Below are 25,735 nucleotides of genomic sequence, written 5' to 3'. Positions count from 1 at the left end.
ATCAAATTATGTGCCTATATGGTACAATCTGTTATATCTGATTAAATTGGAGGCTACACAAAAACATATGGGGGTTGTTATATCTCATAACATACTTGTTTGTTTGAACTTAACTGTTCTGCTCAAAATGATGAGTCAATTGCAAACGACAAAAATCAGTCAGATGCTGCGCAACTGCATATTAAAATTTAGTGCCTCCATCATGACTGCTGGGCATTAAAACCTTGTTTGTTACAAACTGAATAATTTACCCCAGTCACATATGGTCACCATAAAAAGAAGGAGAAAAAGATCACCAAACAATAAAAGAAGGAGAGAAAGTAGTCACCAGTTTTTCATTTGATTTCAAATAATCTTCTCGTGCAGATGTAGTCCTGACAAGCCACGGGATAGGATGGGGGTGGGGTAGGGAAGGGGAATTAACTGACTGATACTGCCAGAGATAGGAACCCATCTCATGCAGGAAGTAAAGTCGCACCATCCAACTTGTTCTCCTCAATCCTTTTTTTTTTGTGCAGCATGTTTCTCTCCGACATCCCTTGGAAGGTACTCCGCTCATGACATCCAAACTCCCGCTTCTAATGAAAAGCTATAAGGGGCGGGGGGAGGGCCAACTGATAGTTCGCGCGTCCTCTCCCCCATGCCACGTACTAAGATTGCTACGGGAAGTGAAACGTGAAGGGGGCTGGATGAGGTAAGAAAGAGAGGAGAGGGGGCGGGCGTGGGCCTGGCGGGGGAGCTTGCGTTAACTCGTCGCCGCGGCCGGGAGCTCTGCGTTCAAAATCGGCGTGATGAACGCGGCCACGTCCTCCTCCGTCACGTTCATGTGCTTCTTGATGAACTCGTCCTCCTGTTGAGAGACAAAAACACACACAGGACAGAATACGAGAGGAGGATGAGCATAAGCCATTTGACGTGGTTGCCCAGGTGGTGAAACGCATCTGACATGCAAAGGATGATAGCAGCTCTTTTCGGCAAATGGGATTAATGTTTGAAGTTGGCTCTTTTCTTTGGAGGGGGGTTACAACATTGCGGCTCTTGAGAAATAAGTCTTCCAAGTCTCAATGTACATCAGAAGCAGTTTGTATAAATGGTAGTTTTTTTGTTTTTGATTTTTGTTTTTTGATCCGTACCCAGTATGGGCATTTGCAACAAAGAAATTTTCCTTGAAATTCCTAGCTCTCACAGGATTTCAAACAAGTTTTGCCCTTCTACAAGTCTCATCACCTCACTAAACCTGAGTATCGACTTGTAAGTGTACTTATGGTGTGACACGAAATACGATGTATGAATAATATTTAACACTATTCTAGTAGAAACAAAGGAAATACATGTATGCTAAAATTCACTCTTTTGAAACAAGTCATTGTTCTAGTTAACCATATTCCAATTATAAGGTTTCATGGTAATTCCAAGCATTTCTTGACTGGTCTGAATAGGTGTAGACTGTTATGGTGCCTTCTTGCACACTGTCCCATATACCTGTATTTGTGTTGGTTGTTTCCAGAACGTATCACCTAAGGGTGACTCACGTCATATTCCTCACATTCAGCTGCACCAAGCAATCCCTACTGACATGGAGATTTTTGATTGATATCCCTATCAATGAAAAACACTGATCTCTTCTCGCGATATGGTGTTACCACAAACAAACAAATAAACAAACAAGCAAACATACACACAAACAGTATATTTTGAAACTTTACAGTAGGCACTCACCAGTAATCTTCTATACGACGGCCTCTCTGTATATGACTTGTTTAAGCTGTAAAGAGGAAAACAGGGGGCACAAAAAATGATATCACCGGTAAAGAGGAAAGACGATAAAAAATCAACAGTTGATCTTTCAATCAATCTACTGTGTAGCAAGCTTTCTTAAAACATTAATATGAAAATCTGTTGGCAGAGGTAAACACAAAGATGGAACTTGATTGTGTGTGTGTGTGTGTGTGTGTGTGTGTGTGTGTGTGTGCGCGCAATTTCACATAATCCTAAATAAAATTTACAGTTTACATCACTGACACTTACAAAAACTGATACACACAGAGCTCTACTTTTCACGAACCAATGTCTATCACTTATCGATTCCTCACAAGTACAACTGTTCTCCTTTTCGGTGATGATGATGATGATGATGATGATGACATTGATGATGGTGTTGATGATAGTTCAAGATGATGATGATGATGGTAATGATGATGATGATGATGGTAATGATGATGATGATGACGATGATGATGAAGTTGATGATGGTGATGATAATAATTCATGATGATGATTTATGATGATGATGATGATGATGATGATGATGATGATGATGATGATGATGATGATGATGATGACGATGTGGTCTTAATTACTGAAGAAAACCTCTACAGTGTGAGCACAGTTCTCTCTGAGGGACCTGCATTTACTATCACCCTGTCACTGATAGCTACCCATGTGTTTTCATGTGAAGATCGCCAAGGAACATTATTGTGGGTAATACATCTTGACTAAGGAGTCCCTCTTGATCTAAAATGTGCACAACAGGCAAAATTCAAACATGGGATCACCTAAATGTCAACCTAGAGACCTATCCAAAATACCACAGTGTTTCCACTCTCCTTGATGTTTTCTACAAGTTTTCCGGTCCAAACTTATATCGAAGAGAAGAGTACTAAGACTTTGGAGGGTTCTTGGGCCTGCATTGTTCGCGCTGTCATTTATGATGATGCATTTCCATAGTTACCATTGGTTGACGAAGTCATTCATCTCTGAGGAGAACCTCTCCTCCGGCAGGGTGGGGGAGGGGCCGTGGACCACCTGTTTGAGTTGTTGGAACATGTTGCCCCACCTCTCGTATGGGTAGGCGTTGTTTGCGATTTCAATCTGCAGCAGCAGCAGTTACATAACAAAACACAAGACAAGGAAACATTAATCCAATTATAAAGACTACATAGTTTATGATGTGGTTTCAAATTGTACAGTGGCACTCCTATCAAAACAAATACAGTTACAAGAAATTTTGTTACAAGGAAGTAAAAATTAGGTACCAAAATATTATTATCTATATATCTTTACACACTTTATTTGTTCAGCTTTAATAAAATGTAGATATAACGAAAGAAAACTGCCACTCTGGGGGACTTTGTTATAACAGGAGTCGCCTGGACGGACAATCCACCCTTGTTTATCTAGCACCAGAACAAATTAAGCCCACGGACTATTCTCTCTGAGGAAAATTATCCCTAAAGGGCTTTCCCTCAGAACAGGATAATATGCTCGTGGGTAATTCCTCACAGGACAACAGACTCTGAGGCAATTTTTAAATTTCAGCCCAAGGGGGGTAAATCTTTACCCATCACCCACCATACCAAGACACTCAAGCCTACTTTTTCATTTTCCAAAGTGCAAAAATCACACTTTTGCACTCAGACCTGGATCAATCTGCTTCCGGAATATTTGAATGTGAGAGGAAATCTCCACTCCTCCATCACATTCATCGCTCCCTCATCAACGATCTCTTAGTCTATAACTGATCTTAGCATGCATCCATGAATCAACTTAGACTGAGGGATACGTTTTTAGAACAGCAACATCAAACTTTCATGTCATCATCAAATGCTCTTGATATTTTACTTGTCATATATTGACTAGCCATATATGTATTCATGATATATATTCACTTTTCATTCTATTTATTTCCATATATTCTTAAGTAAGGCTCCACCAAGAAGACTGCAACTAATGCAGAGTTGAATTAATTCACGATTGATGAGCTTGGTCCTCAGCTGTATGTTACAGCAGATTCTCTCTCACCATTGAGATGCCAAAACTCCATACATCTGACTTCACGTCGTAGCCCATTGAGCTCCTTTCTGGATCTATTCTCTCAGGCTGTCAGCAAAGGATTCAAATCAACATAAACAAAAATAATGCACATGAATGACAAAGAAGGTCTACTTCAGCAGTGTGTTTCAATATTTCGTCACAAGGAGATTCGCATGACAAAAACACCTTGTCTGTATATTCAAGCTTTGAATAATTTGTGGACAGTGCAAATCACTTTGGATTCCCCCCCCCCCCTCATTTTCACTCTCTTTTGGCTTTTACATCTAAATACTGCACAAATTAGTTGTGTGTGTGTGTGTGTGTGTTAAATCATCATCAGATTTAGCTTGACACAAATGCAGACAAACAAAAATTCTTTATAATAATCAGATTTTATAGTCATGCAAGGATTGAGTGACATCATACATTTCACAAAATGATTCCCTGACACCAGCCTGTACTAGCTCTTCACACTCTTACCACTGATTAAATCTTTCCATTTTAGTTTCAACTTCTCCTTTGCATCCCCACACTTCGTAAACTGTACCAAAATCTCTTCAGAGCCCTGAAGTACAATTATTCTTCTTTATCAGGAAAGGTACATAACTGTAGCTACATCTGTTTTCTGATATGCACATACCTTTACTGCTTTCAAAGACAAATTATGACACTTGAAAACTTTACAACTATTTAGCACATAAAAGCTCTGCCCCTTAGGATTACATGCTACATTTGAGCCACCCTGTGCCCCCTGCCCCAATGCACGACCCCCCACGGAATTTGGTCGAAATCTGACAATGAGTTTTAAGGAAGGAAATGAAAATGTGAAACATTCCTGAAGAACTTTGCAATCAGATGCTTGACAATGGGGGAACACAATGGTTCAATGGTGTGCCTCTGGGTCAGAATTTTCTTGTTTCGTGGAAATGCAAGACCACTCAAAAGATCTAATGACTCAAAGACAAATAAGACATAGAAACAACAAACAAACAACATTAACTCTGAGCCCATCTCCCCTCCCCCCATGTTTGAGACCCTATGAACTCACAGCCATGTACTGCTTGCTGCCCGCATCCTGCGTCTTGGCCAGAGAGTTTACCAGCTGCCCGCTGATGCCAAAGTCGCAAAGTTTGATCTTGCCGTTGCGGTTGGCAAGGACATTGGACGGTTTGACGTCCCGGTGGATGACATTGAGTTTACTCTGCAGGTATTGTAATGCTTTCACTATCTGTGAATAAAAGCATACAGTGGCAATAGCTCACGTTTTTAAAGGAAATTTGCTTTATAGTATTTTGTTGCTTTGTATGAAAGCAGAAAAAGATCAGAGAAGTTAATCAGTGACAATTCTAAGAAAAAAGTCAGACACATCAATAAAGTTAATATTGCAAAAGTTAAGAGCGTAAGACTAATTAGCAATTTTGTGTGTGATATACGTGTTTAACAGCTCTCAATTGTTTTGTACTCAGCATTTTTACTCCTTTTCATCTTTTTCAAATATCTGAGAACAGACAGAACTTATGATCGTATCCACTGAGGGCACCAAAAAAAAAAAAAAAAAAAAAAACATGTTTCACTTTAATATCATACACCACAAACATGTCTGTCAAAAATTGTTGTTGGGGGAAAAAAGTACATTTGTGAATTTTGGTCTACTAATACTGGATGAGATTTCCCCTCTTCGTTTCCTCTGACACAACACATCACTGTTTCACATCTAAACATCATGGCATGCGCATAATAGACACACTATGTACTCTTGTCAGATGAAGTTTTTACTGTATGTAGACATTCTGTCACCATTAACCTGTTGAGAATGGGCTGATTTTGCTACAAGCATTTCCCATACACACTTGCCCGAGCATACTCGGGACTCGTCTTCAACGGGTCAACTGCCGTTTTATTAGGAGAATGATGCATGTAAAACCGATGCACAAGTGACGGCCATGAGCACACACACACGAATGTAACCGGAAGTAGCTGCCACTACGAAATTATTTAGCGTTACCTTCGGTGAAGCTCTTAAAGATATTGTTGATCTTCAAATAGTTCAATGAATTTCATTTGCTCATAATCTTGCACTAACAGTATACTTGTATTGGATATCTTGCCATACAATCCTGTAATTGTATAAAATTTGCAGCTGAGTGCAGTCAAGCAAAAATGAAATCATTGGAAAATTTTCATGACGTGAAATATCAGAATTTATCAGCATTACTATGGACTCACCGAGAATGCTATCCTGCTGAGTATGTTTTCAGGGATGTAGATCTGTTGCGGCCTCAGTCTGTACTTGTAGAGTTTGTCTAGACACGTATCCATCACCTCCATGCATATCCATACATCTCCCTGTAATGACAGAATCAAGGCAGGATGAGGAATAAGAAGCAGGAAATACAAATTATTATGCATGCATCTATATTATATCAACCCATCCATTCATCCATCCATCAACCCATCCATCAACCCATCCATTCATCCATCCATTCATCCATCCATTTATCCATCCATCCATCCATCCATTCATCCTCCATCTATCAATCATCCATCATCTATCCATCTATATATCTGTCAATCCATTCATCCATACATCCATCCATCCATCATCTACAATGTATCAATCCATCTATCAATCTATCCATCCATCTACCCATCCATCTACCCATCCATCCATCCATCCACCCATCCATCCATCCATTCATCCATCCATCCATCCATCCATCTACCCATCCATCCATCCATCCATCCATCCATCCATCCATCCATCCATCCTTTCATCCATCCATCCATCCATCCAATCATCCATCCATCCATCCAATCATCCATCCATCCATCCATCCATCCATTCATCCATCAATCCATCCATCCATCCATCCATCCATTCATCCATCCATCCATCCATCCATCCATCTACCTATCCATCCATCCATCCATTCATCCATCAATCCATCCATCCATTCATTCATCCATCCATCCATCCAATCATCCATCCATCCATCCAATCATCCATCCATCCATCCATCCATCCATTCATCCATCAATCCATCCATCCATCTATCTATCCATCCATCCATCCATCCATCCATCCATCCATCCATCCATCCATCCATCCATCCATCCCTGATATGATTCAGGGTTATGATTGATCAAGAACTAAGACTGGCCAAGACAACAACTACTGCATGTCTCAACAACATTGCAATACTGCCAAGTTTCAGAACTACTTGACATGTGGTCTACCTCGCACATACACTTGTACAAGTAACTATCATTTGTCATACCCAGGAGAAATATAAGAATTCTCTCCTCCTCTTTCACTTATATATATGGCTCCATAAAAGTCATTACAAAATTGCAGACTTTAATTAGCTGTCTGTACAGATTGTGGCATCATTGACCAACTCCTGATTACTGTGAATAAGTGTTTCAAATTCCTTTTTATCAGCCTTTGCCCAACTCTTTGTCGAATAAAACATGGAGTTATCTTCAGAAGTTCAAGACTGGTCGGCAGGAAGAACCCCACCCCCTGCTTCCAATCAATCACTAATCCATCTGGACGTCAATCTATTCTGGGCTGCGTTGCCCACGGTGCTTCGGTGATAACATTCACCGACCACTGCTAGTTACCCAGGGGACAACAATACACTATTGGCATTCTTCGCCCATTTCCTGGAAGATGTTCGGAACAGACCACTTCCTAGGGTCTCTACCATGCACTTTGCAGGAAGTGAGGTGGAACCTTTTACGCAGACTGTCAATGCCAAATATATGTGTTTTCTGAGCATGCCATCTCAAATATGCGGATGTGGTAGAAAACTTTGCGATGGGTCAAGTTTGCAATCAAAACCCACAGAATGACACCTGTTATCCCTTAATTTACAATTTCCCACCTTAGAGACAATATACTTTACATTTGTGTTGCTGGAGGTAATGTTTTGGTGTGCCGCTAATTTCTCGAATAGCAGTCCTGATAAACCTACCAGACTACCAAATACATCGCCTCCAGCTGCTCCAGAACTCTGCTGCAAGACTACATGTAGTAACTCTAATGAAGGAAACTTCACACATCTCTCACATCCTCCATAAATTACACTGTCTTCCAGTTGACAAGCGAATTGTCTACAAGATCTTGATCCTGGTTTTTCGTTCTTTACATGGCACAGCACCCAGCTACCTTCAGGATCTATTCCATAAGTACAGACCAACTAGATTTCTTCGTTCATCCACTGCTCATACCCTTTGAGTTCCCTGTACTCATCATTCATGGGGCAGCAGAGCTTTCACCCAGTCTGGCTCTTCTCTCTGGAACTCATTGCCTTTGAAACTGAGAATGGAGACCTCATTCCCTCTGTTCATGAGGGAACTCAAAACCTTTTTGTTTCAGTAAATGTGTGCTTTCTTTCAATTGTGGTCTTTTCCTGAATGAACCAATGTGAGAGGAGGTCTTACCTTCCTGCGCCAGGAGTGCCACTGTGTGACAGACATGGCGCATTACAAGACTCCATTATCATCAACTCGAAAAAATTCAAGAAAATGAAACCACCAAGAAATCTATGCTGTCAACACGAATTGAGTTGCGACTTGGTCCTGCCAAAGGACAGAGCACTCTGCCTCTAAACAGAAGGCGTCGCATGACACACTACGCACTGAGCTCAGCTGGTTTCACTGAGGGGCTTGAACCTAGGACCTACTGATTGTAGAGCAGACCTGCTCCTGATCCTCGAAAGCTCACCATCCACCCTTCACAGTGACAGCAGCAAGCTCACATGCAACACATGGTAACACATGGCAATGAAACCAGATGCACTCTCAACTATAAAGGCAACTCCACCCAAATTTTTTCTTTTCACAGAATAACACTCTCGATCTCAAAATGTCACTAGAATTAACAGTATCATCAATTTCGTTTTGCAAGCCCTATCCCATAAACTACCCCATTGCCTTCTATTCTCAATCCCTTTTCTCCCTCTAACTGTTCCCATTTGTTACCTACTCGTCACTATAACTTGTACATCATCTACCATTCTCTTTTGTCAGTAACAATAACAGGTCTGTCACATTAACCTAGCATATAACAAGGAGACCTGCAGGTCTAGTGCTCACCTGAGCATCACAATCTGCCTTCACTGCACTCCACCTTATGCAAACTACTTCAATAATCTTGAGAATCGGGGATTTAATTTGGGGTATCTGGCCCTGCCTTAGCCCACCCCCTATTAATCTATAACAGCACAAACTATGACCCCCCCCCCCCCCCAACTGATAATTCCGGCAAAGTTATGGTCAAAATCCAGCATCCAGTTTTCCCACAGAAGATAAATCTGTCAAAAATCATGAAATTTGCTAGTTTGAGGTACATGTATTTGGGCCCTGTCCTATGCACCCAGTAGTTTTCAAGACAAAGATGAAGACGTGAAAAAAAAGCTTATGCACAAAGCATGATTAACGCAAAACACACAGTGGATGCTGGATAGAGAATTATCAAAATAGCTCGCTTGAGACTTTCGGCTAATGTGACTCATGAGCAAAGAACAAAAAGCATCAAAATGATCTCTGCTGCGATTCCAAGAAAAGTGAAAATTGGAATATCCCTTGCTTCCTCTTGCTGGTGAAAATAACATCATTCCGTGTGCCACTGAATCTCTCTATCTCTCTCTCTCTCTGTCTTTTTATCTACTGTAAACGCTATATATTTCGCGAGTCTCAATTTTTGCGAATCGAGACTTCCCGACGATTCAGCGAGTGGTTAAATTCGCTATCGTGGAGTCCTGTACTGAATGGAGAAATGTGTACGCGCACATCACATTCATACCAGGATTAATCAATTTCACGATTAGCAGCTGACTCGCAAAATTCGCAAAAATAAAAACTTCGCGAAATATTTGGCGCATACAGTATCTATCTGTCTTGTGATCTGTCTATTCATCTATCTATCTATCTGTCTGTCTATCTTTGTCCATCTATCTGTCTATCTCTGCCTATCTATCTATCTATCTCTGTCTATCTATTATTCAATCTATCCATCTATCTGTCTGTCTATCTCTATCTATCCATCTATCTATCTATCTATTTCTATCTATCTATTCATCTATCTCTGTCTATCTATCTATCTGTCTAGCTATCTCTGTCTATCTATCTATCTATCTGTCTATCTATCTATCTGTCCATCTATCTATCTATCCATCTATCTCTGTCTACTAGTATCTATCTATCCATCTATCTCGGTCTATCTATCTATCTGTCCATCTATCTCTGTCTATCTATCTATCTATCTATCTATCTATCTCTGTCTATCTATCTTTCTATCTATCTCTGTCTATCTATCTATCCATCTATCTCTATCTATCTATCTATCTGTCTATCTATCTATCTCTGTCTATCTATCTCTATCTCTATCTCTATCTATCTATCTCTGTCTATCTATCTTTCTATCTATCTATGTCTATCTATCTATCCATCTATCTCTATCTATCTATCTATCTGTCCATCTATCTCTGTCTATTTATCTATCTATCCATCTATCTCTGTCTATCTATCTGTCCATCTATCTCTATCTATCTGTCCATCTATATCTGTCTATCTATCTGTCCATCTATCTCTGTCTATCTATCTGTCCATCTATCTCTGTCTATCTATCTGTCCATCTATCTCTATCTATCTGTCTGTCTATCTATCTATCTGTCTATCTATCTCTGTCCATCTATCTACCTCCCTCTCTGTCTATTTCTCTCTCTCTCTCTCCCTCTATCTACACTTGTATCTCTTTCTCTCTGTTTTTCTTTCTGTAATGGTCAATCAAAGACAAATGGACAGAATCTCCCCCCAAAAAAAGAAAAACATGAATGATGAAATGCAGTATGCTTCATACAACACCATACTTCAAGCCGTTGAATCTCTGTTTTCTTTCTTTGAATAGTCAAACAAGGACAAATGTCCAGAGTCTGAAGAAAAACATGCGTGACAGAAATGAAGGAGTGCTTCATCGAACATCATACTTCAAGTCATTGAAACTCTCTTTGTTTTCTTTCTGAATCAATGGGGAAATGAAAAGCATGCATTACACCTGAAGAAAAAGATATGGGACAAGACGCAGTGCGCTTCCAAGAAGAAATGATGTTCATTCGTCGTAGCAAGGGCACTTGAGAGTACTGCAAAGTGGCGCGAAAGGTCCCAAATGAAAATCCGATAAAATCAAGAACCATCATCTTTGTTGCACCAGTTTTCTTCTTTTTTCTTTTTCTTTTCTTTTTTTTTTTTTTGGGGGGGGAGGGTAAGGGAAGGGGTCTCACCTCCTGAAAAAGAGCACCGAAGAACTCCACCGTGTAGCCGCAGTCTGAACTCCTCATGGCGACGTCCATGTCCATTAATATCCTCTTGTCCTCCGTACTGTTCACCTGCGCCCTCATTTTCTGTCGGATGAGAGCAAAAGTAAACTTGCCATGTGAGGAAAGTGACAAGAAATCCGACAAGAGAGATGGTATCCCTATCCCCAAAACAGCGTCAACAGTAAACTATCAATATTGTCATACAATGCTTCACTGTTTTATTTATAAGACAAAACACAAAAAGTAAAAGTACAACAGCAAGCAATAATAGTGGAATTTTTATGTCTTGCCTTCTCCATCACAGCTCAAAGGAAAGATCTGACATTTACAGCTCCAGTTATGCAAACGAGAAGGAAGGAATAACGTCACCAGAAATTTTGCAGTTCTTTCTCTTAACGATGTATTTCCAATTAAACTGATGTCATGTACCCACATATATACTGCGTATGTGATTATTTCCCAGCTTGTTGCCCCGCCTGTCTCAGGGTATCTCCCACTTTTTAACCCTAGTGTTGGATCATCACAGACCTCATGGAAGAATACCCAAATTTAAGTACTAATACTACTACTTCTAATAATAACAAACATTTTTACTGTGCTTGATACAAAGCTCTTAATGCAAAGTATTCATGCAATGGGCCATCCTATATATACCTACCAACTTACAAAATACCGTCAAGAAACCTACAAATACCTGCAAAGTGCATTAATGCTCAATTTAGATCTGACAAGACCCATTCTTCATGCAAGGATGTTTACGGTTGGTACGTGTATGAATCAGCAGCTAGCAGGGTTTTTGTTTGTTGTTGTTGTTGTTGTTGGCTGGTTCCCATTTGAAGGCACACACACACACACGCACACACACACACACACACACACACACACACACAATACACACAGTGGAGCAAATATTCAACACATGTGAGGCATGCCCCATAATCAATTGGTGCAAAATGGCAGCTTCTCATTCACATCAATAGATAAGAACCAAATTCGTACAAACATACACACAGACTGACTAATTTACTCTGTGGCTACTTTTGTTGACCTTTGAAAGGGCGAAACCTCGAGTCTAAGATGCGCTGCTTACATACTCACTACACATTGGTAAGACTTCATCTCCACTGTTTACATAATGCCTGTGTAAAGACTGACCTGCATTGCTGGCAATGCAAACACCGCTGTAAACTAGTAATAAGTTTCAGTTTCATTTGGGGGATGACAAAGGCTCATTCGAGAACAAAGCAATTACAAAGCAATACCTGATTACCAGTGGAATACACTAATTCCTGATCTTTGGTATCATCTTCACACAATAGCATCCACTTGATGCTGTAGGCACACAGAGTCATGTTTCTATGCACGTAAACACTATTTTACAACAACAGACCAGGCGGCCTGGAGACAGAACTACAAAGGAAACTGAGTCATCCAACTTCTGAGAACAGGAAAACTAGATCATTAAAATGATGTCTTGATGATGATGGTGGTGATGGTGATGGTGATGATGATGATGATGGTGCTGATGGTGATGGTGATGATGATGATGATGGTGCTGATGGTGATGGTGATGATGGTAAGGGTGATGATGGCAAGGGTGATGATGGTGATGGTGATAGTGATGGTGATGATAATGGTGACTAGTTCAATAAAGGGTCCTTTACATCACTAATTGACATACACAATGAATGTCCCTAAGAAGCTCCGTCTCCACATGTACCTTTCATATGTATCTTCAAAAACAAAATTCAACTCACATTTCACTAGGACTTTTGTTTTAATAAACTTGCAACTGGGACTGATACATGCCAATGTGAGTAACAGCATACCTTGAGGGGCCATGCTGGGCTCAGTGTACTAGGTGAACTATGTGACACAATGTTCAGCAAATAAATCTGAAGCAAACCTTAATCAAAACTCCTTCACATATGTACAGTGTAAATTCTATATGTGCTAAAAGGTTTAATTCAATACCCATGGCTACAGCTGGTTTTGAAACTCGCCAGTTTTCCTCCTTCAGTAATATTCAGTGTAGGCAAAATTTGTTATTTTGTATACACATGTATATCTGATGGAAATTTGTCCCACTTTAAAAACAGTAAATACAAAATGCCTGGGAAGTGCTACGGTTATATTGTCATATTAAAATGTGTTCCTGGTAAACCACAGTCCTGATTAAACAGTGGTGACTGTACTCAGCTACACCACTAAGCCTGCCTCCAAGTCACCCAGAGCAGCGGGTGGGATGTGCCTTACCTTGACAGCCATGACCACCTGGCTCGGTGTGTGGCTGACTTTCTCCACGATGCCGTACGCCCCTCTGCCCAGCATTTCCAGCACCACCATGTCGCGGGCGTGCACCTCGAATTCATGGCCGCTTATCGTTAGTGTGCCCTTGTTGTCCAGCCCGACTGGTGGCCTGCCAAAACAACGGTAACAACACAAAGAATGAATACCCAATCGAATAGCATCACATATGGAGAAAATACAAAGAGAATTCAACATATTTTAAATTTTTCAGAAGGGAAAAGAACCTCAGGGAAATGCTTAGCATACACGTACATGCATTGTATGTCAGTCACAAGTCAGAGGAATGCATACTTTTCAGTACACTTTTGTGGAATTCTCCTTATATTCTTTTTTTAAATAAATTTTATTCTTACTAAGGGGACATCATGACTGTCTGTAGCCGTCTCAATCTAGTAGTTACATCGGCACTTTGATTTTGTTAAAACCAAACTTTACAATTTATACTTGTCTCATTTTCCTAACACTTCATTAGTACTGGTACATTCTAATTTCTCTGCATGGGAATTCACTGAATCACTAAATCACTGAATGTTTGAAGTAAATTCCCTAATCATAAGTAGGTGTGTCTTCTGGGAAAAAGGTTGATGTAAAAGTCAGCTGAGCATGCCATGTCAAAAATGAAACAGGTGGGAATGAGCACCTCACCACACCCTTCCTCCCTCTGTATGTACACAAACCACAAAACTGCTGTTGGTGTTAGTGTTGTGTTGGGGGGGGGGGGGGTGGAGCACCCCTCAAAGAAAAAAGTTCAAAATAAACCACAACAGGCAAAACCACAGTCAAAACATCAATATCCTCAATCAGATGCCACCGCCCACCCAATCTGGATGCCTCAAGAGTAAAACCCTTGCCCTCATTGAGAGGTGTACTGCAAACTCATGTGATAGATCCGAAAGCAACGATGACACACACTAAATTGGGTGTTTATGCATGGATACAAATAAGCTTTAATTTCTACATACTTGAATATCACTCATAATCTCAGACTACATATTGCATTTATATCTGCACACTCGTTGATGACTAAGTATTGATATCTTGATGTTAACACAGAAATATAGACCATTTAATTTGTCTGTATAAAACAATAACAGTAAAACTACTGCTCCCCCACAATGAATTACATATAAACAATGAAAACCTTCTGAGACATCTAAGAAGTGCTGTTTTCATCAGTCACCAGCTACTATAACTGTAGTATAATACAGAAATGTTGACTTGTTAAATTTTGCTAGTTCACCTGACCAAGAATAAACACAGGATCTATTCACATCCCATTGTTTGGGAGCGGTGATAAAAAAAATGTTCGAGTCATCACATTTGATGCACATGTGTGGGTCAATTGTATCACAAAAACATCCTACCATATAAAAATTTCACAATAAGATATAAGGAGATATCACTATTTTTCTCAATAAGCCATAAAAGTAGACAGTTTATTCTAAAAACAATTTTATTATGACAATTGTTCACATTTTTTTATAATTTAACAATACTTCACACTGACTTTACCGATTAACATTTTTACATTGGTTGTTTCTATCCCAAACTCACATTTTAGAACTATTTTTAAGCACTAAAGTTGGGTTTTTGTTTCATTTGCAAATGGTAAGTAATGCCTTTAAAAGACACTTAGCCAGTTCGTTTCAATATCTACGTTCACAGCAGACTATTAACCCATTGTGTCCTGGAATAATACTGCCACAGATATTATTATCAGCTTGATTGCAAACCCTGGATAGGACTCAAAAGAAAGTTGTCATGCAACATATGAAATACTAGCAATTAATGATGACAGAGTTTAAAGCAAAAGACACAGCATCAAAGTACAGAAACATGGTTCTGGGACTGGATGGGTTAACCCATACTACACCATTGTCAGTATGGTACTTCACTATACCTCAAAGAGTACTCACTTTTTAACCTCGGGCTTGGTAATTTCTGGCAGTTCTCCAAATCTTAATTTGGGCCCTTTGAACTTCGGTCCTATAAACATGAGATGAAGAAAAGACAAATATTGAATTTCAAAATGGAAAACTTGTTACTATCAATTGAATATTTTAAGGGCTGATGGACAGATTGGAGAAAAAAAAAAAAACAGACTAAAAGCACTTTAAAAGCGATTTAAGAAAAATCACCAGTGGTAAGCTTACAACAATGAACCAAAAATAAAGCAATTCAACCACTCAATATCAATATTGATACGAAAAGTGAAATTCAAAATTTGATATGGATCTTGCCTTGAATGCTGTCATGAATTCAAAGTGGGAAACAGTAAGCACCATACAAGAAGGGCTTCCAACTCTCACGTTTCAAATTCAGTCATCATTTCAAAGAACAATCAGGGAGATGAAGATGAGTTGAATGCATCCAAATTGGCAAAAAAGATTCCCAAATCAGGGAGACTTTTATATTCTTGATAGAATACAGTACAAGCTGTTATTTTCTCGTACAGATTTTTTTCACGAATGAGGTCATAGACAATTTTGCAAGATGCCGTTTTTGCGAATTGACACCGAGGCTTATTGTATAAAGTGCACTATTACCCTTGTGCGTGGTGACATTTTCATATGTTGTTAAATTTGCGGTCCAACAGTGATTCGCAAATTTCACAAAAATTAAACCCTCGCGAAAATAAGAGCTTATACAGTATCGAGATACACGATTGTATTATATCTTTTTAGCAAGCCCACTGCAGAATCACTTAAATGGCAACATGGCACAAATATAATTAAGTTTTGATTTATAAAGACAAAAAGGCCTACATAAGAAAGGCAATAGCACAAATGTGATGGATATATTTCACTGTGAGTAGTAACACTGGTTGTCTTCAGGGACACATAAACTTGACGAGACACAACCACAGGAGAATGATTGATTTAGTTAATGTGAGCACACAGGAGACGAGTAAACTAAAAGAATTTCGGTTGATTGTACTATACTACAAATGTATATGTCGTACAGAGAGAGAGAGAGAGAAAGAGAATGCTAGTTTCATGCAGTGCACTGTCTTCCGAACATATCATTACATACAGCTGTACACATTTCACTTTCAAGAGTAAAGACTACGATGTTGTTCATCACACGCTCTGTGTGGAATATAGTACATTCATACGCGCCATTCAAGTTTACCATGACCTTCAAGTTAATGAGCTCTATTCTCATTAAGCTACTATAGATAACAGCACTTATCCAGCAATGGCACTCATTTTTAAACAATCTTGGCTGCATGGTCTCCCAAACTACCAGTGTTTTTAATATTATGTTATAGAGTAGAGCCACAGAAAAACTGCAGTTGAAATCTAATACTGCATGCTTCAAATATCTATAACAAGATTCACTGGTACTCAATTTATTCTTATAGAGAATAGAATAAATCCAGAATGAGTTAATCTGTACAAAGCATGAGTGAACAGTTTATGAGCACAGTAATTTTTCAATCATAGATATCTTGATAGTCAGAGCATAATTTTCAAAAATTTTGCAGGCTTTTAAAAGTGATCGTTATTTTGAACATCAACATAGTTTGAAAATTCTTGAATTGGGCCACCATAGGTTATACAGCATCAGAATAACAGCAGTCCTATTTACTATACATCTGTACATGTTGCCACACAGGAGTGAAATCTTTGTGAGAGAATTCATCTAGCAATGCTGTAAAATGGACCCACAATAGCATACTTTTATCCTGCGAGACACTTGACTAATGCACAACATCAGTACAAGACATAAAATATCCCAAACCCCCATCAAAACAGTAAAATCTTTAGCAAATGACACTGCATTCAATTTGATTACATTTCTTTTTGGAATAAACATAAGCTGGCTTACAGTATATGTTTTAACCGCACTGTCTAAGGATACTACACAGGGGAAAGTGGAAGTTAAAAGAGTGATCATGGTTTATGATGATTTCCAATGTCTATGCCATCACCAATGCAATATTTGAGGTGATGATCTACACCAAACATTGCTCCAAAATCTCTGACATCCATTATGGGGGTGAGGGGGGATCAAGAAATTCATATTCCCATCTCCTCCACAGCATGAGCAAACTTTAGAATCCCACACTGAGCATTTTCCCTTACTTTTGGTTGCCATGACGCACGGTGTAGAATCCCGGTCGGAGTCGGAAGCGCAGAATGCTCACGACGTCCTCCTCTGGCTCTTGATAACGCCACAGTCAGGGGGTGGTTGGTGGTCCTTCTTGCAAGCAGGGGAAATCCTCAACTGCACATACTACTCCGGCAAACTCGGGATATTTGTGACTTGGGTCGCTTGTAACAGACAAGTCTGCCAACATGAAGGGGGAGAGAAAAAAAACAAGGAAGGACGAAATCAGTTCTTCTTGTCCTGGCTGTTTGTTTTACCCTCCATCTCCATTACGCGCTAATTTCCTCTCTTGGAGGCTTCGTTGGTTTATCTGACAGTTCAAAGTGACATTGCATTACATCTCTCCCTTCACCCCTTTATTTTTTTTTTCTCTCCTTGTTACTACTCCCCCTCCTCTCCCCACCCCATCCCCCCCCCCTCCATAAAATTGGCAGTGGCAAATGACTGACTAAAAACTTTAACCGCAGACAATTCAGAAATTCCTTCCTGTCCACATCCAACATTCAACCAAGGAAAACTGATAAACAAGCCCCCCCCCCCCCCTTAAAGAAAAAAACAGTAATCAGAATAACAAATAATATACAGGTGCCACAAGTCTGTATTATCTGGAGATAACCACCACCAAAGGCGTGTCACAGCTGGGCAGAACGAGAAATAGGAAATTAAGGGGTGTCCGTTTGTGGAAACCAACTAATGTAATTAGGTCCAACATGGGGAGAAAAGGAAAAAACAAGGGACATTGAGCAATAAGGCATTACGACGGGGGCACTGAGTAACAGCGACTGAAGTCTTGTGCGCTTCGGGGAATGTTCAGGGAATTTATTTGCCTGCATTTCACAACTTTTTGGCTATTTTCATACATGACATTGCAGACTGCTAACACTGGGCCATTTATGAAGTTCAACGTACAAATGTATCTAAGCCAATCTTAACAGGAAGTGATATATTTGCAAACTATAACAACACATATCGGGTTTTCCTAGTCTTGAAAATTGACAGGAGAAAAAAAAACAACAACTCGCACGCACATATTACAATGGCAGAAACTAGTATTACAATATTTGACCACAGCATGAATCGAAAGTCCAAAACACTGATTTTTAATGCTGTAATATTTCTTCAAGAGAAAGGGCATGTATTTTCAACAAACAATCATATGTACAATGCTGTATGTACACAAATATGATGAGGGAACAAAAAAAAAAAAAAAATCCCCCTATCAAGAGATGTGTTCTTTTTTATGGTAAGTTAAATATGAAAAATTAACAACTTCTTAATTCTTGAATAATATCAAGCAAACTATCACTGTGTTTATTTAATTCTAGACTTAACTATCCCATTTCAAAGTCAACTTGACCATGGAAACTCCCATCAACCCCCCCCCCCTCCCCCCAAGAAAACAATAATGAAACATATGGCAGGCACTGCATGCATTCAGAGAAAATTCAAGGTTTGTTGAATTGTTTGCTTGTTTGTTTGTTTGTTTGTTTGTTTGTTTTTTCTTGCTCATTCAAAATGGGGATGATAATATAAATTTGTATCTGTATAGGGTGGTAGCCTCAAAAGAGGCATTTGTAAAACAGAAGCAACCAAAGTGAGGGGGAATTTATACACAAATGTACATTGTATCTCCACTGCTGCTCAAAACATGACTTTTACTTGTAGAAGGGATGACAACCCTGTAAACAGCACAGCAGTATTCTTTTGGTGGAAAAAACATTTTTCTTTTCTTTTCTGCAATATACAAGCAATGACATAATTTGGGGAAAACATCATTTTTCAAGAAACTTGTATTTTTTTTTAAGTATTAAACAATATAAAAAAAGAGAAACAGTTAACATCTTCGTAAGAATTGTAAAACAGAAGGGATTAAAAAGTAAGGGGGAGTTAAATGCGTCTCCAGTGCTCCTGAAAACACGATGACCAGACTTGTAAGGACTCAACATTTTTATTAAAATATCCAATTTAGTTTTCAGAAACACAAATTAGGTTCCCTCACCATTGGAAGACACCTTTTTGGCAAAAATTGCAACACACTATGGAAATAAAGTAAACATAAAGCTAGTATCCTCCTCAAAAAAAAAAGAAGGGGGAAGCTATTACTAAAAACAAAAGGAGCTGCCCCTCAAAAAAACAAACTGATTGAACATAAAGATACAATAATTATTCCATATTGCGGTTACCCAGACTGTTGATGCACATGACGTTTTACAATGTTGATGAAGAGTACATTGTATGTAGTCTAATGTGGACCCACCGAGAGTGAGATCATTCACATTGTGTGTGAACTGCAATAAACAGGAAGTTGCACTTGTATGATCACATAATCCTCCTGATTTACACCACAAGTACCGGTATATTATTTCATAGGAAATGTTTGCTGTTTACCACACATGTCCTAAGTTTAGCCAGGGCTGCACACTAACCCATTTTTTTCCACTGGTCCGACCCATCTGTCAGACCAGTAGGTTCCCATGTTTTTCCATTTTCTACTGACCAGTCCATTCCTGAAAAAAATTACTGGTCCGACAGCGATTTTTACTGGTCAGGGAGTGTCGGACCAGTGTGCAGCGTTAGTTTATTCGTAGCATTCTGTCCGACAAGATTTATCATTTCAGGTTACAAAATCATCAAAGAAAAAAAAAAGCAAGAAACAGAAGGATTTGAGAAAAAATGTCAATCCTTCCCGTCACTGTGTGAAATGCTGGATATAATATCTCAACAGAATAGTAATGAAAACATCATTAATGTGGATTCACCTTGTCATAACTTTGAACAGAATTGAATTAAACTGAATTAATTTCTCATATTTCATGATAAAACCAAATAAAATTCATATCACTGCACAAAAAACATCAAAATCATCATATGACAATTCAAAACACAAACAAAAACGTATTGCTACAAAGCCAAATGTATTGCTATCAGGGTGAATTGACTATACACGGCTATAAATATGAGTAAATGACGTACATGTGTACAATGTAACCAAAGCTTAGATCTATATATTGAATGAAAGTATGAAATATGATGGAACCAACTAAAGCAACTTTGAACTGTACTGCTAAACACAGCGAAATGTGTCCTCTATAAGAGCAAAATTTGATAACCATACATGTACATGTCTAAAAATGATAGTTTTAAAGTTTCAATCGGTTGGATCCAACCACAGTAATTTGATTCCTTGGTTTATAATGAGTGAAAACACAGAAATTTTCCCATGCTTCATTACATCCATGACCACTCAGTGTGTGTGCATGTGAAGACAATAGGTTTCCCTCATCAGACAGATAGAATATGAACAGAGAAGTCTGGTGCACCGAAACCGAGACAAGAACATTTTTCCTTAGATACACACTCAATCCAAACACATAAAATCCAAGACATATACCGGTACTCATTGGAAATGGCACTCACTGTACAGTGGAGCACTGCACACCAGTGAAAATTACACCACTGATATTTCATCTTTGCCACAAAAATGGATGCAAAGTATACATGTACTGTAACATATACAATGCTTATGTTTTGTTTTGTTTTGTTTTTCCTGAAGAAATAATCCAAGCTGAAGAAGGAAGTTAGTGACATTCATCTGTGCTCTATGAACTTGTGACACATTGCCTGTGCATGTTACATGACACTGCTTCTTCCTGCCAGCAAATGTGAAGTACTCATCAGAAATTTAGTATTTACCAATATGAAGCTGTCTACAATGTAGTTGCTTTGAATGTTGGAGTGACCGCAAACGATATGTGTACAAAAAGAGTTCCTTCTGTGTAGATCCAAAAAAAATGGCTACAATTGCCTAAAATTACACAAACGCTGCCTGTGGATACATACACTGTACATAGATGTTTGTTGTATGTAGGACTAGCCTAATAAGTACATGTACAGTATGCACAATGACACAATATTTCTTCATCCTTTTTTCTTTTTTCTTTTTTGCTAAAAGTATGAATGGCTATTCAGTCAAGCATATGGCACAATGTGCATGGTCCATACAGTTTGCTGACTATTACTGGTCACCCAGGGTGAACCGCACGCGGTTGGCATCATTCACCCGTTTTCTTGTGTGGGTGGGTAGGGGACTACCTCACCAGGTTAGCACCCTGCTCTTTGCGATGAATGAATGAAGTGGGTCCTTTTACGTGCGCGAGTCGCGGCTAACTCACACACAAGACCTCAATTTCATGTCCTATCTGATGGACAGAATGTTTTTTACTCTTACTAGAGGGGACGGAATGCTTACACACAACAATGCTCACCAAGACTTAGGAATCAAACCCTGTATCCTTGGATCTGGAGGCAGATGCGCTACCAACTGAGCTACAGTTGTATATCAGTGCCCAGTATTCACCTGTTCCTCCCGCAATTCTCCAAGCGCCTTCAATGTCCCTAAACGAGATTCTTTTTGCAAGTTGACAGAGAACGCACAGGTTGGTAATCCACCTGTGCGAAAGCAGTCAAGTGGTACATGTACCCCCTTTCCACGGACACAAGGTACGAAAAGACCGTGCACTGATGGGCTCACAAACTCTTTTTGTTATACACAAAAGACGCACCTGAATGGGGTCAGCAAAATCAAATATCTACTGAGCTCAACCTTGATTGCTATGTCCATCTTTATATGAGTTTTACAACAAAACAAGGGCATACTTTATTTCAATAACACTGCAATACAAGCTGTTTTCATATAGAAATAAAGCAGAAATTGATGTAGAAGAAGTGAATGACGCTCACGATGATGGAACAGCCCTTACATAGTGCAAGATATACCGCAAAGAACCGCAAAGAAGCCAATGGATAATTGGCGAAATGTCGCAACAAGTGAGTTTAATTCCAGTTCCTTGATTCAACTAACAATTTAGCTTACGTGTATATTTCTACCTCCATTCTACCTCCATGATCGTACTTACTAATCTACACACTGTATATCATCGGTCTTATGCCAAAAGAGCCTTAAATCACTTCCACTGTTATGCCAAAAGGCCCTTAATGCTACAGACTTTGTACACTTTTAGTGCCCTTTTGGCATAACAGGGAAAGTTCTTTACGGCCCTTTTGGCATAAGGCCGACGATATATGCCTAGGTATGTATTTAAATGTATTGTGTTATGGAGGTCAATTTGAGTAAATGGTAGAGAGTAAGAGTGGCCTTCTGCTCACGATTGCGGCAAATACTTAAAATGAACAATTTCACAAGGTTTCTTGAGGAGCCCGCAAACAGGGTTACCGTAGATGATAGAGGGGGCATGTTCCAGTTTGGATCAGATGGCATATCGGACATGCATTCACCGCATGCTTGCAATCTACTGAGTGCTGCTTTAACCTACATGTAACTTCTCATTGTGCGTACCGCCCATCGCCTCACATTGCAAACCGGAACACTCCTCTGTCGCAAAGTCGGGCACCCTGCTGCTACATTGTACATGTACATGTACATGTACAAATACTCTGCATATACCGGGTTATACCCTGCTGCAAAGAGCTAAAGGGACACGCTGACTGCACATTGACTGGTCACTCTTGCCCATACAGTATGGGATGCAAATCAGTATAAATCACCAAATGAGCTGATATGAGTATCCTGGGTGTTGAGTGAGTTTGCATTTGCCGAAGTCGTAATTACAATTAGTGATCGTATCATTTCTTCTGACTCTTCAGAGAGGGTGGAAGATTTTCTAAGGACAAGGTCGCAAGAGATTTTGTCAATCTACATCTATAGAGCCCTACAATATTACGTTTGTATATTGTACTGCAAACCGGGATAGCTCTAAACTAAACTACTGTAATTACTCTTTGCCTAATCTAAGTACAAAACTACAATTTTGAGCAAAACAGCTAGGTCTAGCGTCTAACTTCTCTCTGTGCTCCACCAACATCTTCGCACACCCCTTTTGGTTGGCACCTGCATAAAGAATAGGAGTGCAGTGTTGGAAAATAATTTACCGTATTTGTGGGTAAACCCGGCCTATTAAACTGCTAAACTTGGCCCCTATACATGGCCCCATTACAATGGGGCTCAGTTTACCCACAAATACAGTCAGTACCACGTACCTCTACTTCTACGGTGCTTCTCATCAAAGCCTGTTCACAGAGACTCCAACTCTCCCGTTTTCGACGGGAGATCTCCCGCCGAAAACCCATTTTTGCAAAATCTCCCGTTCTCCCGTTTGAGATTTGATTTCTCCCGCCCTGGCCCAATGTCTCCCGTTGGAAAGGAGTTCTTACTTATTGCTATCGTATGTTGCAAAAATAAGCCTTAGATAGCGCCAGAGAGCATCTATAACCCTAGGAACTTCGCGCTTCGCACACATAAACTTGGGTCTCCCGTTTGCTCGGGGTTTCAGGTGGGAGAATCTCCAGATCAGAAGGTGCTTGGGGTTGGAGTCTCTGTGTTCAGCAACTGGATGAGTACCGCACCCAAGAAGAAGAAGATTCTATGTAACGCTTAGAATCTACTCTGTATCCGTATGTTGATCTGGATCTATTTACGTTGTTTGACCAAAAGATCGGTCTGTATCTGGTCATTGGGGTTTGAAGTTCTGAGGAGACTGCATCTGGCTTCACAGAATCACAGACACAGATCCACTCGATCCTCTACGGAGGAGAGCCGATAACGTTTTTAAAAAAAATTAAAAGACTCCTCCGGACAGACGGATCATTCCGTGTAACAATTTATACTATTATATGTGCTTGGGCCTTGGCATCTAACATTAGTCTGCCAAGGATTGTAAATCTATAAATTTAATTTGTAGTCAAACTATCATCCCACATACAGTCATTCACAGACCTGTGTGTCCTGTGTATTTCGAGATCTGCATCTGGTAGTAACTTTAGAATAGATGCTCTACAACCAACATGTCATACGTTTCCAGTGCTCGAAATACCTTACATTACAGGCGCTAGTGTCGACAAACAGGTGCGAAAGTACACTAGCGCCCACATTACATATTAGATCGAACATATTACGTGGTTTTGATGCTGTTCATCACAAAATTAAATATGCACTGGCGCAAGCCAAACTGCCCGAAGGTGAGTTTCGGCATGCACCAAATCTTACGCACTCCACTCACTTTCATACACACATAACATAGAGACCTGGCTGTAATACAGACTGCGTGTTTGCAGATGACAGAGTACCCAGGGCGTTGCCAAATAAAAATAATCGACTCTAAACGGGCAGATAAGATACCTTCGTTTTCCAAGATTCTACTGAGGTTTCGGACTGACGACGGACGCAACAGATGACATACCACGTTCCTGGACAGCCTCTTCAGACGCATTCAGTTCGCATCAGCAGCGGACTACCTTTTGCAGTAAGGTGTTTGCGGCCGATTAGTCATCACCACCCGGCGAACTAGCTCGTTTGTGCAGCATAACATGCAGTCAGCGTAAAGCATGCGAGGTATACAGCTAGCTAACACACGATGGGAATACGCATAGGGTTTTTCTGATGACTCACTCACGTAGCTTGCCCGTGATGATGACCACGGTACAAGTACTATGGGTAGGACTAGGGTACTAAGTATACGATCATGCTAGCGCTCTGTGTGAGACTCGAGTTTCGTGGTTCATGTACGGAGACGTATAACAGCACGTACTGTTCGGCGCTATGTATTCATGCAGCCTGTACTCACTTTTAACGAGATCAATAAAGATTTCATAGCATGTCAACCTGTGAACTCTTTTCTTAGCTTTGATTGATTGATTGATTGATTGATTGATTGATTGATTGATTGATTGATTGATTGATTGATTGATTGATTGATTGATTGGTTGATTGATTGATGGATTGATGCGAATTCATTTCCACTTTGTGTTCACACAGGCAAACAAACAAACCATCAGTGAATTACACTGATTACTACTATACATACATCCGAAACGTATATCTTAACAACAATACTTTAGCAACAAATAGGCATAAGAACAAAAGTGGAGGGGCTTCCTCCTTGGTAGGATCAGGGAGGTGGGCACCTCCCTGGTGAGATCGAGGAGGTACACTACTCGACAAGCATCTTCACAGGGGCAGCGCGGCGGAACAGGAGGGGGGGGGGGACTGCATCAGCCCCTACTTTTTTGGCTAGGGAAAAAAACAAACCGAAAAAAAAATCAGGGGAAAAATTCATGAATTTTGCAACGGTTTTATCCTTAGATTCTTCCCGTTTAAGGGG

The 25,735-nt window shown here is 39.8% G+C and overlaps 1 protein-coding gene across 2 annotated transcripts; it reads right to left on the bottom strand.

The window, feature by feature from the left end:
- Nucleotides 1-705: 705 nt before the first annotated feature.
- Nucleotides 706-24,936, bottom strand: LOC139713146 (dual specificity mitogen-activated protein kinase kinase 6-like). Of its 2 annotated transcripts, XM_071624897.1 has the most exons (11): nucleotides 24,754-24,936; nucleotides 17,534-17,738; nucleotides 15,362-15,431; nucleotides 13,392-13,554; nucleotides 11,100-11,219; nucleotides 6,040-6,159; nucleotides 4,862-5,041; nucleotides 3,802-3,879; nucleotides 2,732-2,871; nucleotides 1,720-1,765; nucleotides 706-850 (listed from the first exon to the last, which is right to left on the bottom strand). In XM_071624897.1, the coding sequence occupies exons 2-11, from the start codon at nucleotides 17,544-17,546 to the stop codon at nucleotides 746-748; spliced, it is 1,035 nt and encodes a 344-aa protein (XP_071480998.1). In that variant the 5' UTR covers nucleotides 17,547-17,738; nucleotides 24,754-24,936; the 3' UTR covers nucleotides 706-745. The 2 variants fall into 2 exon arrangements, with proteins under 2 accessions (XP_071480998.1, XP_071480997.1); XM_071624896.1 differs by lacking the exons at nucleotides 15,362-15,431; nucleotides 17,534-17,738; nucleotides 24,754-24,936 and having other exon boundaries at nucleotides 13,392-13,670.
- Nucleotides 24,937-25,735: the final 799 nt, after the last annotated feature.

Source organism: Diadema antillarum, unplaced genomic scaffold (assembly GCF_040938485.1).
Source record: "Diadema antillarum isolate AM-2024a unplaced genomic scaffold, OU_Dant_1.0 seq00001914_RagTag, whole genome shotgun sequence".
NCBI lineage: Eukaryota > Metazoa > Echinodermata > Echinoidea > Diadematoida > Diadematidae > Diadema > Diadema antillarum.
The sequence above is the reverse complement of the archived record's forward strand: the minus strand, read 5'-3'. Positions and strand labels throughout refer to the sequence as shown.